At 42.0% G+C, this 12,834-nt stretch overlaps 1 protein-coding gene across 1 annotated transcript in view; it reads right to left on the bottom strand.

The window, feature by feature from the left end:
- TMEM135 (transmembrane protein 135) overlaps nucleotides 1–12,834 on the bottom strand; it is a 197,231-nt gene that overhangs the window by 127,808 nt on the left and 56,589 nt on the right. The window contains exon 5 of the mRNA XM_072993552.2: nucleotides 6,665–6,730. Within this exon, the coding sequence (XP_072849653.1) occupies nucleotides 6,665–6,730 (66 nt within the window). The remainder of the gene's footprint in view (nucleotides 1–6,664; nucleotides 6,731–12,834) is intronic.

Below are 12,834 nucleotides of genomic sequence, written 5' to 3' on the forward strand. Positions count from 1 at the left end.
CACCCAATGCCCAAAGTAGTCCTTCCTTCTCCCCCGCGTGGCCTTGTTCTTTCTGATGTCGCTGGCCTCGATATTAATGGCAGCGCTAGAGAGCAGAGTTCTTTAAAGGGCCAGTAGTCGCAGTTTTTGACAAAGGGCCCAAGGTTTGTGATGTTAAGAGTCAACAAAGTCAAAGTCAAAAACAGCAGGAACCGAGCTGAGGAGGGCTCAAACACAGCCATTTCCCACCCTTGGGTTAGGGAGACATCGTTAGCAGATGGAAGGAGGCAAGCAGAGAGAGGGAAACCTGGGGGGGGGGGGATCTTCCAGCATGGCGACTGGCATTTGGCCGCTCCGTCGCTCCAGCGACCCCGCAGGCTCCCTCCGAAACCCACGTCGACCCTGCACCTTGTGGCTGCCTCCGGGCTCAGCGCTCCGGCTTAGTCCACACCTCCTCCGGGATCTAGTCTCTGTCCGGGAGCCCTCCAACCAAACTCTCCGCCGCGGGGTCTCGCCGCCAAGCCTCTGCTGAAATGTCTCTCAGGAAAGGCGGGGAGCAGGTAAAAGATCTCCAGGCTCCGCCGGGCGAGCTTGCAGCAGCCCGCGCGTACCGAGCTCTAATCTAGCCTCCTCCGGGTAGTCAAAAAAGAGCTACCGGGCCCCGAGCCCAACCAGAAGCCGGAGGAGCGCTCTCCCGATCTCCTGCTCCAGCTCCGGCCCCGGCTTCTGGGCTCCCGCTCCGGCAGCGCTGCCCTGGATTTCTCCGGCAAGGAGGTAATGACGAGGGTGAGGGGAAGGGAGGGGAAAGAAGGAAAAGCCAGCGAAACAACAGGCTTCCCGACTCCCCAGACCCCCCAACAACAGACTGGCTGCGTTCCTCTGCGGCTCCACACCTCCACTTCTTAAGCTCGCAGGCGCTCCACGTTTCGAGCGGCAGCCTCCTCGCGTCCCAGGGTCCGGTCAGGCGCAGCCACACGCTCCGCGATTCTCCCCGGTAAGTTTTAACACCGTCGGGAGAGATGACAAACGGCAGGCAGGGCAAACAGGGGGAAGAAGAAAGGACAAAAGAAGAAAAAAGAGGGGAGAAAGAGTAGGGAAAGAGAAGAGAAAATCTCAAGAGGCAAGCTGGAGCGACGGAAGAAAACGCATACCGCCCGCCTCCAGCGCCATCTGGATTATAATTGAGAAAAGTACTACTCTAACCCTACCAGGAAGCACTTAATGAGCTCTCACACAAATCAGAGAGGCGCTCCAAGGACATGCCGGACGTTCCCTCAAAATGTTTGCTAGGCAGCCACTAAGCTATTGCTCCAAGTCCTGGACCTAACCGGTTGTTTGGCTACCCCAAGCAATACACTCTGGGTAGAAGTCATAAAGCTATAAGAGCATTCATTAGAACAGAGATGAACAGAAAGACAGCCTTGACATTCAGCTTTCTGTGGTAGCCTGGATCCAAGCCAAACCTATCTCGACCGAATGCTGAAAAGGGTGCCATTTTGAGATTATTATTTTTTTACTCTAGCAGGCTACCATGCAAAGGTGTACAAGCTGGTCCTGGTAATTAAGCTGGCAGTTTGCCCCAAGAGAAAGGAGAGATTCTGAGAAGCATCTAAAGGCCAGTTTCACAATGTTTTGGGAAAACAAACCCCTTCTTACCACAGCAACCAGCTATTGCGCCTTGTCCACAGCCGGCTCTACTTTTCTTCAGGGATACACATATCTTATAACTCTAGTTTCACATTGCCTTTCAGCAGCCAATAAACTGGAAATCTGCTGACACTGTTCTTACTGTTTAGCAAGACCGAAACACCCACTCATTTATGGCAAAAGCATTGCCTTTTCTTGCAACTTAATTGGGAGTTAGGGAACAAAATGGCCTAAGAGACAAGATTTCTATTTATGTTTTCATTTTTAACTTCAAACCCCTGACCGAACCTGGAACAAAACAGGGGAGCCCCTTTTGCTAAATTAATAAATAAGAAGACTGTCACTTAGCAACCTGCAAATAGAGTCATTCGCTCCAAGAACTTTCTTGAGAATGATACCATTTGGGATAACATGGAAATGGGACCTAAGTTGATTTCATCCCGCAAATCATTATTCCCAAAATGCTCATTTAGATGTATATCCATTCTGAAACATGAAATATGGCTCCTCCATAATTAATTTCTTGCAAGTTTGATCGGCTTCAAGAGAACTTCAGCAGATCTCTACATTTTTCATGGTCTCTTGGTGATGTTCCTTAAAGCATAACTGCAAAATCTCTTTTTTGAAGTGAAAAACTAAGAGAAAAACCATAACTAAAAGAAAAAACAAAAACCAGGTCACTATTCTTAAAAGTAAATCCCTAGTGCTCTTATGTTCAAACCTGACAAATCTTCACAAAATTTCAAAAAAAAGAAGTCAGACATCACTGGAGTGCCTAAGAGCTAAATAAAAAAATGTATGACCTCTGAACCTCCACATTTTCCAAAAGCGAGTCTTGATGGAAATAACTTCAGCCACAAGGAGCAAAATGTGCTCAGTCCTGAAGGCAATTATATTCTTGAATTTCATTACCTCCCTTGGTACTATTAGACTTTTTTGGAGATCAGTCAACTTCATGGCCATAACAAGTCCTGAGGTAATTTTTCACAACCCTGTAGATGTTGTTGAACAGGAAAACTGTTCCAAGAATTATCTGTCTCACTTGGATGAATGACATTTGGCGAGAACACTCCCAAACCCTGTGCCAAAATCTTGTCAATAATTCTGTAATCCATATGTAAACAGCAAATAACACAGCTTTCAGCACAAAAATATGATTTCTTATGTGGAGAGGCTGACAAAAGAAAACTGCATTCATAGCCAGAGAAGCTGGGGAGATGAATCTTCTGGCATGTGGAAAAGGCTGAAAGCAGGAAGTGAGGGAAAAGGTTTCCCTCAAACATTCAGCATTATAAACTGTAAATCCATCTGAGCCTGGAAAGAAGCCAACCCTGAAGAGTCCTCAGTGAATTTCAGTTTGAATAGTATTTTTTTAATCTGTTTGCTATAGCAGAACATGGAGATCTGTTATGAATTCAAGATTAGTCTTGCTTTTCTCTACCTTCAAGCAGCTCCAAACACCACTTCCTATAGAAAGAATTTTAAATTATTAACAAGAAACACAAAACAAAACAAATGCCAAAAAAAAAGGATGTTTGGGCACTTTAAAGACAAACTGTTATATTTTATTGTAAGCTTTCGTAGAAGATGCTTCATCAGACATAAGAGGCAGAATACATGGTAAAACATTCACACAAAGCTCTAAGACAGGCTTGTCCAACCCGCGGGCCAAGGGCCGCATGCGGCCCAGGTCAGCTCGTAATGCGGCCCTGTGCAATTTTTTATTTTTAAAGAAATTCCAAAATTTTAAGTAACACTCCCAGCGCGTGCGGCCGGAATGTGGCCGGGGCATGTCACAACAGTAGAGGGGGAGAGAGGGAAGGAAGGAAGGAGCGGGAGGGGAGGGGACAGGGGGGCTGCGTGACTAAATTGCACCATCCCCATCAGTAGGTGGATTCCCTCCCGGCCCCATAAAGCCGCCGGAGTCGAAGCTGGCAGCCTCTGCTGTCTGAGATCACAGCTGCCGGTAAGCGCACTTGGAGCGGGGCTGCGGAGGACGGCTAGGGCTGCCCCCCCATGCGGCCCAAACCAAATTTTCATCTTCTAATGTGGCCCAGGGAAGGTGAAAGGTTGGACACCCCTGCTCTAAGGTAAAGGCACAGTGGCACTGGGCTGCATTTCACATCTAGTAATGATTTAAGTCCCCTTCTGGTAAACTCTGTTGCTGTTTACAGAACCAAGCTTCGAAAAAACTGAATACCTGTCTTACAGTGCCAAAACATCTCTCTTTTGCTTTTGTTTTGTTTTGTGTTTCTTGTTCAAATGCTTGCACAGATGAACACGGCTGCAACTTCAAAAACTACATGACATTATTAAACTTCATTATCATCATGAATCCTGTTTATTCCGGCGTACAGTAAGGTTAAGGTAAAGGTAAAGGTTCCCCTTGACAATTTGTCCAGTTGTGTCTGACTCTAGGGGGCGGTGCTCATTTCCATTTCCAACCCATAGAGCCAGCGTTTGTCTGAAGACAATCTTCTGTGGTCATGTGGCCAGCGTGACTACACACGGAACAGCATTACCTTCCCATCGTGATGGTACCTATTTATCGACTCACATTTTGCATTTTGCCTGCTTTCGAACCGCTAGGTTGGCGGGAGCTGGGACAAGCGATGGGGGCTCACTCCGTCGCATGGATTCGATCTTACGACTGCAGGTCTTCTGACCTTGCAGCACAGAGGCTTCTGCGGTTTAACCCGTAAGGTTACGTCTGTGTAAATATTATTAAGGGGAACTGAGTCTTGTGGAATCTGCAGCTGAGCTGGGGAGGGGCAGGAAAGGAAGCAGTGTGTTGGGGGTCATACACTCTTGCCCCGAGTATGCCTCTGCCAGGGGACCACATTGGGAGAGCAAGAGGGACAGCTGGTGGCGCACCTTTTAGAAGCTTCCCTCTTAGGAGTATTTAGAATAGTGAGACGCAGAGAGAAAAAATACCTGGCAGAAACACTGCAATGTTCTGTGCTGCTACTCACCCCCATTTCTAATTAGCTTTGCAGGAGAACCAACTGGCAGGATGAAGAAAGAGACAAAGCAGGAAGGGGCAGTGTGGCGGGGAGGAGATTTATTTATTTGGCTTGCTTTAGCTTCGAAATCCTTCCTGCATGTTGCGCAGAGCACCTGTGTTTCATGAGCAGCATCTCCGCCTTGGTGTGACCTCAGCTACTATGGATGCAACGTTCCATTATGCCCACGTTGCTACTCCATGAAAGTTCAGAAATTACTTACTAGGGGCTGTACATTATTTAAAGCCAATGTTCTGCCACCCGGGTTTACAATCTACAGTATGTTAACAAACTTTCAACTGCATCTTTCTCCCACAAAAGTGCTATATCTTCCCAGGGTTGGGAATCTCTAAATGTCCAGATATGTGGAAAGGACAGCTTCCATGGAACAATTCACCAACGGATAACAATAGGTGGAGCTGAGGAGAAAAACTGAGTGCACCAACATCTCAGCAGCCATGAGCTGCCAAGCTCTGTGGTAGCCACCCTGGACTTTGCCACTAGATTGGCCTTTCAGAAGTAAATACTCACAGTTGGAACCTCCATTGAACAGTGATAAGTCTACTGACAGCATTTTATGGAAAATTTAGTGCTTTATTTTTGTTTTTGCTTTGGAAGTTACGGATTGGGATATTTCCTCCCCTTTTCAAGGGATTAAAAAGAGACAATAATGTATGAACATGAGAAAATACAGACAAGACAACAAATTAAATAACAGGCAGATCAAGGTAGAGAAGGTTATAGAAAGGACAGAAGCTGAGACATAAGAGACCTGGAGATCTATTTTCAAGATACATATTCTGGTGGCAAAACAACATCTTATCCTGTGTCAAGTTTCAATGAGCAGGAAACACCTAGTTTCTTTTCATCTCCACTTCAATTCCAGTAAATCTCTCACTGTTAGTCTTACACTCATATCATGCTGGCTAAGTGCTGCAATACTGTCACTATGAACACTATTACAGCACTGAAAACAGCTTTAAACAGAACGCAGAAACAGCTTCAAATTGTTTTCAAGTGGTAATCAAGATTCTGAACAGTAAGTTTCACCTCTTCCACAGCATATTAATTCTGCCCTCTGCTTTCCCACTCTGATGAAAATCTCCAATACTATAAATACAGTCATGTCATATGAAGGAGTTATTATATAAGTGGGACCTGCAACAAAATGTTGCAGGGTGCAGTCATCAAGTTTAGAAGTCCAACCAATCAGCCGTGCTTGCTTTCAAAACAAACCATTACATTCCCCTCCCACTCAGTCCCCATTGGGCTGTTTGGCGCAGGGTGAAAATATCCCCACCTCCAATTGTATTAAAGGAAGTAGAATGTGTTCTCAAATATAAGGATGTGCAGCAGGAAACCAAGGCCACAATTCTCCACATTATAATATTCCTGATGACTATGTTTAGATATTAAAGGTGGACCAAGAAGAAAGCTGGCAGGAAAAGCATTAACTCTCTTGAAATGTACAGGCCAGCCAACAGACTCATAAGTGGGTCTCGGATCAAATCAACCCTGAACTCTCACCAAGAGCTAAAATCACTAAACTGAGATTTTCATAGATTGGACATCTCACGAGAAGATAAGACTCAATGGAAAAAGACTATAACTCTAGGAAAAGGTGAAAGGGAGAAGAAAAAAGGAAGACTTAGCATAAGTTGGATTAATTCCACACAAAAAAAGTCTTTAGTTTGCAAGACTCCAGTAGAGCTGCTAATAACAGGACCTCCGGGAGGTCCTTAATTCATAAGGTCTTCATAAGTGGGAAGCAACTTGACATACATAGCAACACTTAACAATGACTCTCTACAGTTTCACAAACTTTGGTAGGTCCAAGCCTGATGATACCTACTCTCCAAGGAATGTTGTTTGGTTACAGAAGCACTCGCCCCTGGTATTATTACTGAAACTCTGATGGTGCTGATTCCCCCATACCCCAAGCCCTGCAAACTAGTGTTTATTTTACCCAACAATGCATGAAGTTTCCTTTAAAACTGCACATCCCACACATGAGAAACAAACAAACATCATTTTACCTCTCCATGTCTTAAAGGAGTAATTGTTCCTCTTGAAACTCCCATGCGGAACAGAGTTTCCGTGGCCTGCGTGGAAAAAGAAAACATTATTTCAAAAAGTGGAAAAAGAACATGTTATTTCAAAAAGTCAGTGGGAGAGCACCAAGTGAAGGATGGTTGTTGTTTTTTAGTACACACCATGGTTGAAGTTTGTATTTATGCCCAATATTAGTCTTATCTACAACAGATCTGCTGAAATTAAGGGAACTAATTCATCAAAATTAACTCAAGTTCCATTGATTCCAATGGGTCAACTCTTAACGCACTGATGCACAACAACTTGCTACCACAACCCCATACATCCCCTTACTGTGAAATGGCATTATTATTACTATTTATTTCAATAAAATAAAATAAAATAAAATAAAATAAAGGATTTATTATAATAAAGGTTGGGGCATGTACTTTAACAGTCGTATAAATGTTGTCCATGATTTGAAAAGATCTTTCTCACTCCTCTATAAAACCACTTAAAGAGAATATAAAACTGTCCAATGAATATGACTGTCTGAAAATGACACAGTCACTGAATTATTTTTTTCTCCAAAACCTCTGACATTATGTAGCATTTTAGAAGTACTGTATAGATAGAAAACAGTAGGTGAGCCAAGTGCTTTCCATTTTAGTAAAGACTGAAAAAGGGCCAAGAGTTACAACAACACCCATCTCACCATAATAGGAGTGCAGTGGATTCAATGCTTAAAAAAAAGGATTGTGACATGGATTTAAAAAATATAATGCAATGTCCATTGATGCTTATTCCTGTCAAAGCACAGCTTTTATGTGCGTTTAATGTACTCAGCACTACTCACATCCCATGTTTCCGCAGATCTATAAGCAATTTTATTTCTTTGTACGTCTAACTTTTTTACTATCAAAGATATTACACTGCCTACTTCAATTTATTAGCTCATTTACACACCCGCAAGAAGACTATACCAACTCCAGGACCTAATTCTTCTTCACCCTCTTGAAGATGAAAGGGGTGAGAATCTCATTCATCGTTTTGTGTTCTTCAGAACTGATTTCATTCATCGGTTCTTTCCAGCAACATTTTAAGGATGTTTCAGCCAAACAGAATGTTCTGTCAATACCGCTAAGCTCCTTTTGTTTCCATTGAGAGCCAGTGGTGTGTGTGACTTTCATTCTTCTCTTGCTTGTAAGGGATCTCCTTTAATATACTTGTACTCACACAGCTAAAAGCCATTGTCAAAGCTCCTTAGGCAAAAAAAGAGAAAAATTCTCAGCATTTGTGAATGCAGGGTCAAAGATTTCTTGATAGGATCACACCATCACATGTGTTGAGTGCTGCTAAGAAGATTAGAACTATACATAGTTTCCTACTTAAATAAGAGTTGAGGAGGGAAAAGCCCATCACCATACACAAAGCTTCTCAATAGAAGAACTGTGGTTATTTTTCATGTATACAAGGGCAGCTGACTATTTAAGGAGTTCTGTAATTAATAAAGACAAACAGGGTAGTAAGTCTAAGTTGATTGTATTAACAGAAATCTCTAATGACTGCAAGAAAAAAAATACTGGAAGAGTAAGCAAGATTTTTCAAAGTTGTTTTGGAAAAGAAACTAAAAATAAAAAAATTAAGAAGTAGGAATATTAAGAATTACCGGTACTGATCCTTTTTTAATTAAATTTAAATTCTGTTACAAACGTACATCACTTTATTTTAACACTTTCACACACTTTGAACACATTTAGCTCAAAATATCTCATATTTTGACAGTGTGTACAACTGAGGAAGGGTGGTGGCGCTGTGGATTAAACCACAGAAGCCTCTGTGCTGCAAGGTCAGAAGACCAGCAGTCATAAGATTGAATCCATGCAACGGAGTGAGCTCCCATCCCTTGTCCTAGCTTCTGCCAACCTAGCAGTTCGAAAGCATGTAAATGCGAGTAGATAAATAGATACCACCTTGGTGGGAAGGTAACAGCGTTCCGTGTCTAGTTGCGCTGGCCACGTGTCCACAAAACTGTCTACCGACAAATGCTGGCACTACGGCTTGGAAACAGGGATGAGCACTGCGCCCTAGAGTCAGACATGACTGGACTAAATGTCAAGGGGAATCTTTACAACTGAGGAACATAACAAGAAAAACAATGCATCACAGCTCTGTCTCAGTGCAAGCCTGAAACAGCTTTAAAAATCTGTGTTTGATAAAAAACTAAGTCTTCATGGCCTGAATCCTGTTCATGATGTATGCCAGCATCAAGTTAAGTGGTGTAAATCGTGGTAGCAAATTCCCACTAGTAAAGGTGTCAAAGCTTGCATTTCTCAGCACATACTAAGTAAGTCATGCAACTGGTTTGAGTTTCTCCAGAATATGTAAGTATCAGGATTCTGGTCCTTAGCTTTAAATAAATACATTTTACTTATACAGGGTACTCGGGATATGACGAGATGAGATGGAACAGAAGAACCCCCTACAGAGACATGTGGTACACTGAGAAAGTAGCCTCACAAAAGGCGAAAAGGCGGAAAAAAGCACAGCTCCAGTGTCAAGAGGAGTCTAACCTCAGCGGCAGCAAAAATGAACTGAGGGGCTCTGCAGATGGGGAGAGCATGCACACTAGGGGGAAGCATGCTGTCAAACGCATGATGTAAATCTCTAAAAAGTTATGAGAAGTCCAGTGCAGGCGCAGAATTAACCAATTTGTGAGCATTCACAGAGACCATGAAGAAGAACAGCAGTCTCACATCTGTTTTGAAGGTCTGATCACTCGGAGCAATGGTTTCCAACCTTGGGTCCCTAGACATTCTTGGAGTAAAACTCCCCAAAGCCTTCACCACTGGCTGCGCTGGGCAGGATTTCTGAAATTTGTAGTCCAAGAACATCTGAGAACCCAAGGTTGGGAACCACGGAATTAGAAGAACTGCAGTCATTCGCTCAAAGGACAGTGGTCTGAACTCATCTCAGATCCCATGTGGTACGAAAGTGGAACCAATGGATTGGTGGAAGTGCAGAATAAGGTATCTGAGGACCTCCCAAAGCCTCCGCGCTTCCCAAGTATTGTGAAACAGCCGTCGACACAAAGCAATGTTATCAAAATGTATTCAGAAAGCTTTTTAAAAAAAGAAATTATATTTATAAATCCACATTCAAAAGCAATTTTGTGATTTAAAAAAAACTGCAAGAGAAAGAAAGAAAGAAAGAAAGAAAGAAAGAAAGAAAGAAAGAAAGAAAGAAAGAAAGAAAGAAAGAAAGAAAGAAAGAAAGAAAGAAAGAAAGAAAGAAAGAAAGAAAGACCCACACAGAGACTTATGAGTTATCATGCAGGAAAGTGTCTCAGGCTAGAAGGAAACAGATTTTGCCCATTTCTGATCCCGGCAACATCAGGCAAGGCAGATCAGCTGCTTCCTGCATAACAAGGCATATGACAATTTAGCTTACAGGAAAAGAGTGGTCTCACAAGATGCTGCTGTTATACAAGGGAACAAATGGATAGAATGATCAACACAGCTCTATTTCATATGGAGAAAGAGCACCCTGAGGGTTTAAGCCTGCGTATATAAATATATTATATAAATGTACACTTGTCTAGCTATGGAATATGAATTGTCTTCCTATACCCACATTAAAACTAAAAAAAGAATTTTCTCAAACAAAATGCATTTTATAAGTGGCAGTTTCCCTGAAAATAATAAAAGCAATGTGATCACTTTTGACTCAAAACCTGTCTTTCATGACTGAATAGTACATTGTTGTTGAATAGACTAAATGTCTAAAGGGTCATAGAAATGATTGCTGATTAGTCTATATAGCAGGGATTGAGGGAGTGACACAGATACGGTGATATACCAGAGTGCTATTGTGAGCAGCAAACCAGCGTTTTGGAAATCCTAAGAGTGTCATATGATCTGAAGAGCATTAAGGGAGTTGGTTAGACAGCTCGGTGGTTTAGGTTTCTAGCTGCAGAGCCAGAGGTTAGGAGTTTGCTTTTTCCACTTTGCCTGCAGGGAGAAGAGCCAGCCTGCGTGGCCTTGGGCAAGCCACGCAGTTCCAGGGTGCCCCTAGAAGGGAATGGTGAACTACTTCTGAGTATTGCCTACCAGTAAAACACTGAAAAGGGTTATCACAAATCAGAATTGACTTGATGGCACATTATTATTATCAGCAGTATGAATATACTAGTGGAAAACACCAGTGTTCATATAACATGCACAAATCAATCCGATTACCATGGCAACATAGAAGAACCAAAACACACAACTAGATAAAATGGCTGCATGTTGTCAATCTGAATCAAAGTTTGCCCTTTGTTTGCCCTATCAAAAATCTGTCCTTTACCTGCATTCATTCCTTTTTTTATTTTATCAGGCAACTAGTACAATATAATACATTGCTCAATCATATGAAGCAAGATCAACGAGAAGAGACTCAGGGAGTAGAACCAGCCTGTGCAGCCTTGGACAAACGACACAATCCCAGGATGCCCTTAAAAGGGAATGGTAAATCACTTCTGAGTATTCCCTACCAAGAAAATACTGAAAGGCATCACCTAAGTCAGAACTGACTTGACGGCAAATCATCATCATCATGAAACACCAGGCACAGGCAACATTATAAAAACACTGACTGATATTATACAACAGACACAAGTTTTAACCAAAAACCTATCTATTAAATATCGGTGTAGTATGTACGCTGTTCCTAATATTGTCGGGTTTTTGTAGCTCTGATGGTGTGATTTCTGAGATCTGCTACTGCTTATAGTATTGTGTGACGTTTCTTGATATTGTTCCCAAAGCCCCAATAACTACGGGGACCACTGAAGTGTGTTTCTTCCAGAGGTGAGATGTTGTTGTTGTTGTTGTTGTTGTTGTTGTTGTTGTTGTTGTTGATGATGATGATGATGATGATGATGATGATGATGATGATGATGATGATGATGATGATGTTGTTGTTGTTGTTGTTGTTGTCAGATCCATGTAAAACTGGGGGGGAACCCCAAAACTAACCTAATTTTGATAATTGGTGGAAAACAGAAAATGCTTCAGTAGAAGAATTGCAATACAGCCAAAGTTAAGCTGTTTTTAATCTCCTCTAAATCTCCTTTAAAGTTTTAAATCTCTTTGATTTTACTAGTTAATACTTGTTTATATCAGGAAAAAAAGAATGCTGTATTGCAACTCCCCTGGCTATGACAGGATTTGCTGCCCAACAATATTTGGCCTGCCACTCATTTTCCACTCTTAATTTAAGGGAAGTTAATAGAACTGGAGAGTGCTTAACGCATGGCCACAGGAGGACAGCAATGTATTTGGGGCTTGTGATGCATAACAAATACTTCTACATCTTGCTTCTTATTTCTTTCTTTCTTATGGAGAGTAGAATTTATTCTACCACACCACCCCAGCAACTACAAACAGGCCTCCCAAATGGGAAAAGGCAGATATTTAAAGTGATATTAAAAGGCACTTAGGCAATTGCTTCTGCTTCCATAGGCTGGACAGCAGCCAGACCACCAGCAAACAACTCTAACCATCCCAACATAAAATACCACAGAATTAAAGCATCAACGATTGTGTAGCACCTTAAAGGCCAACATGTTTGCCACAAAACAAACTTTCAGAGCTCAATTAATCAGAGAAATAAGTAGAAAATATATCCAACGGAAATATGTGCATATCCCCCCTCACCGCCCCCAGAAATGCATATTATTTCATCACACACACACACCAGATGCAACATGACAGCAGGCTATGATATTATGTTTCCTCATGCCATTTGAATAGCACGCCAATTATTTTGCAAGATAGCATGTCAATAATTTAGTTCATATCAGCTTTCTATCATGCATGGCATGAATTCAATCAAGAATTGCAAACTCATGAAAATCTCTAACTGCATTATTTGCATATTTTTTTTAAAAAAGATTTTAATTTGGAGATAGGACATGTTGCCCTTTTCTCCCCTTTTTCTTTTCTTTTTTCTCTTGGTAAAGCAATGTCATGCTGAAGCCACAAAGAACTGCCTGATGAAATCTAATGAATACTTTTAGAAGGTAAGCTGTATAGGCTTGCAGTCTGTTAGGTGTTCAGTAAAAAGTTCCATTTCTGGAGCAAGGAAAAACACCTTTTGGAATTAAACTGTAAGGTCTTCAATACAGAATAAA

Source organism: Pogona vitticeps, chromosome 3, assembly GCF_051106095.1.
Source record: "Pogona vitticeps strain Pit_001003342236 chromosome 3, PviZW2.1, whole genome shotgun sequence".
NCBI classification, from domain to species: Eukaryota; Metazoa; Chordata; class Lepidosauria; order Squamata; family Agamidae; genus Pogona; species Pogona vitticeps.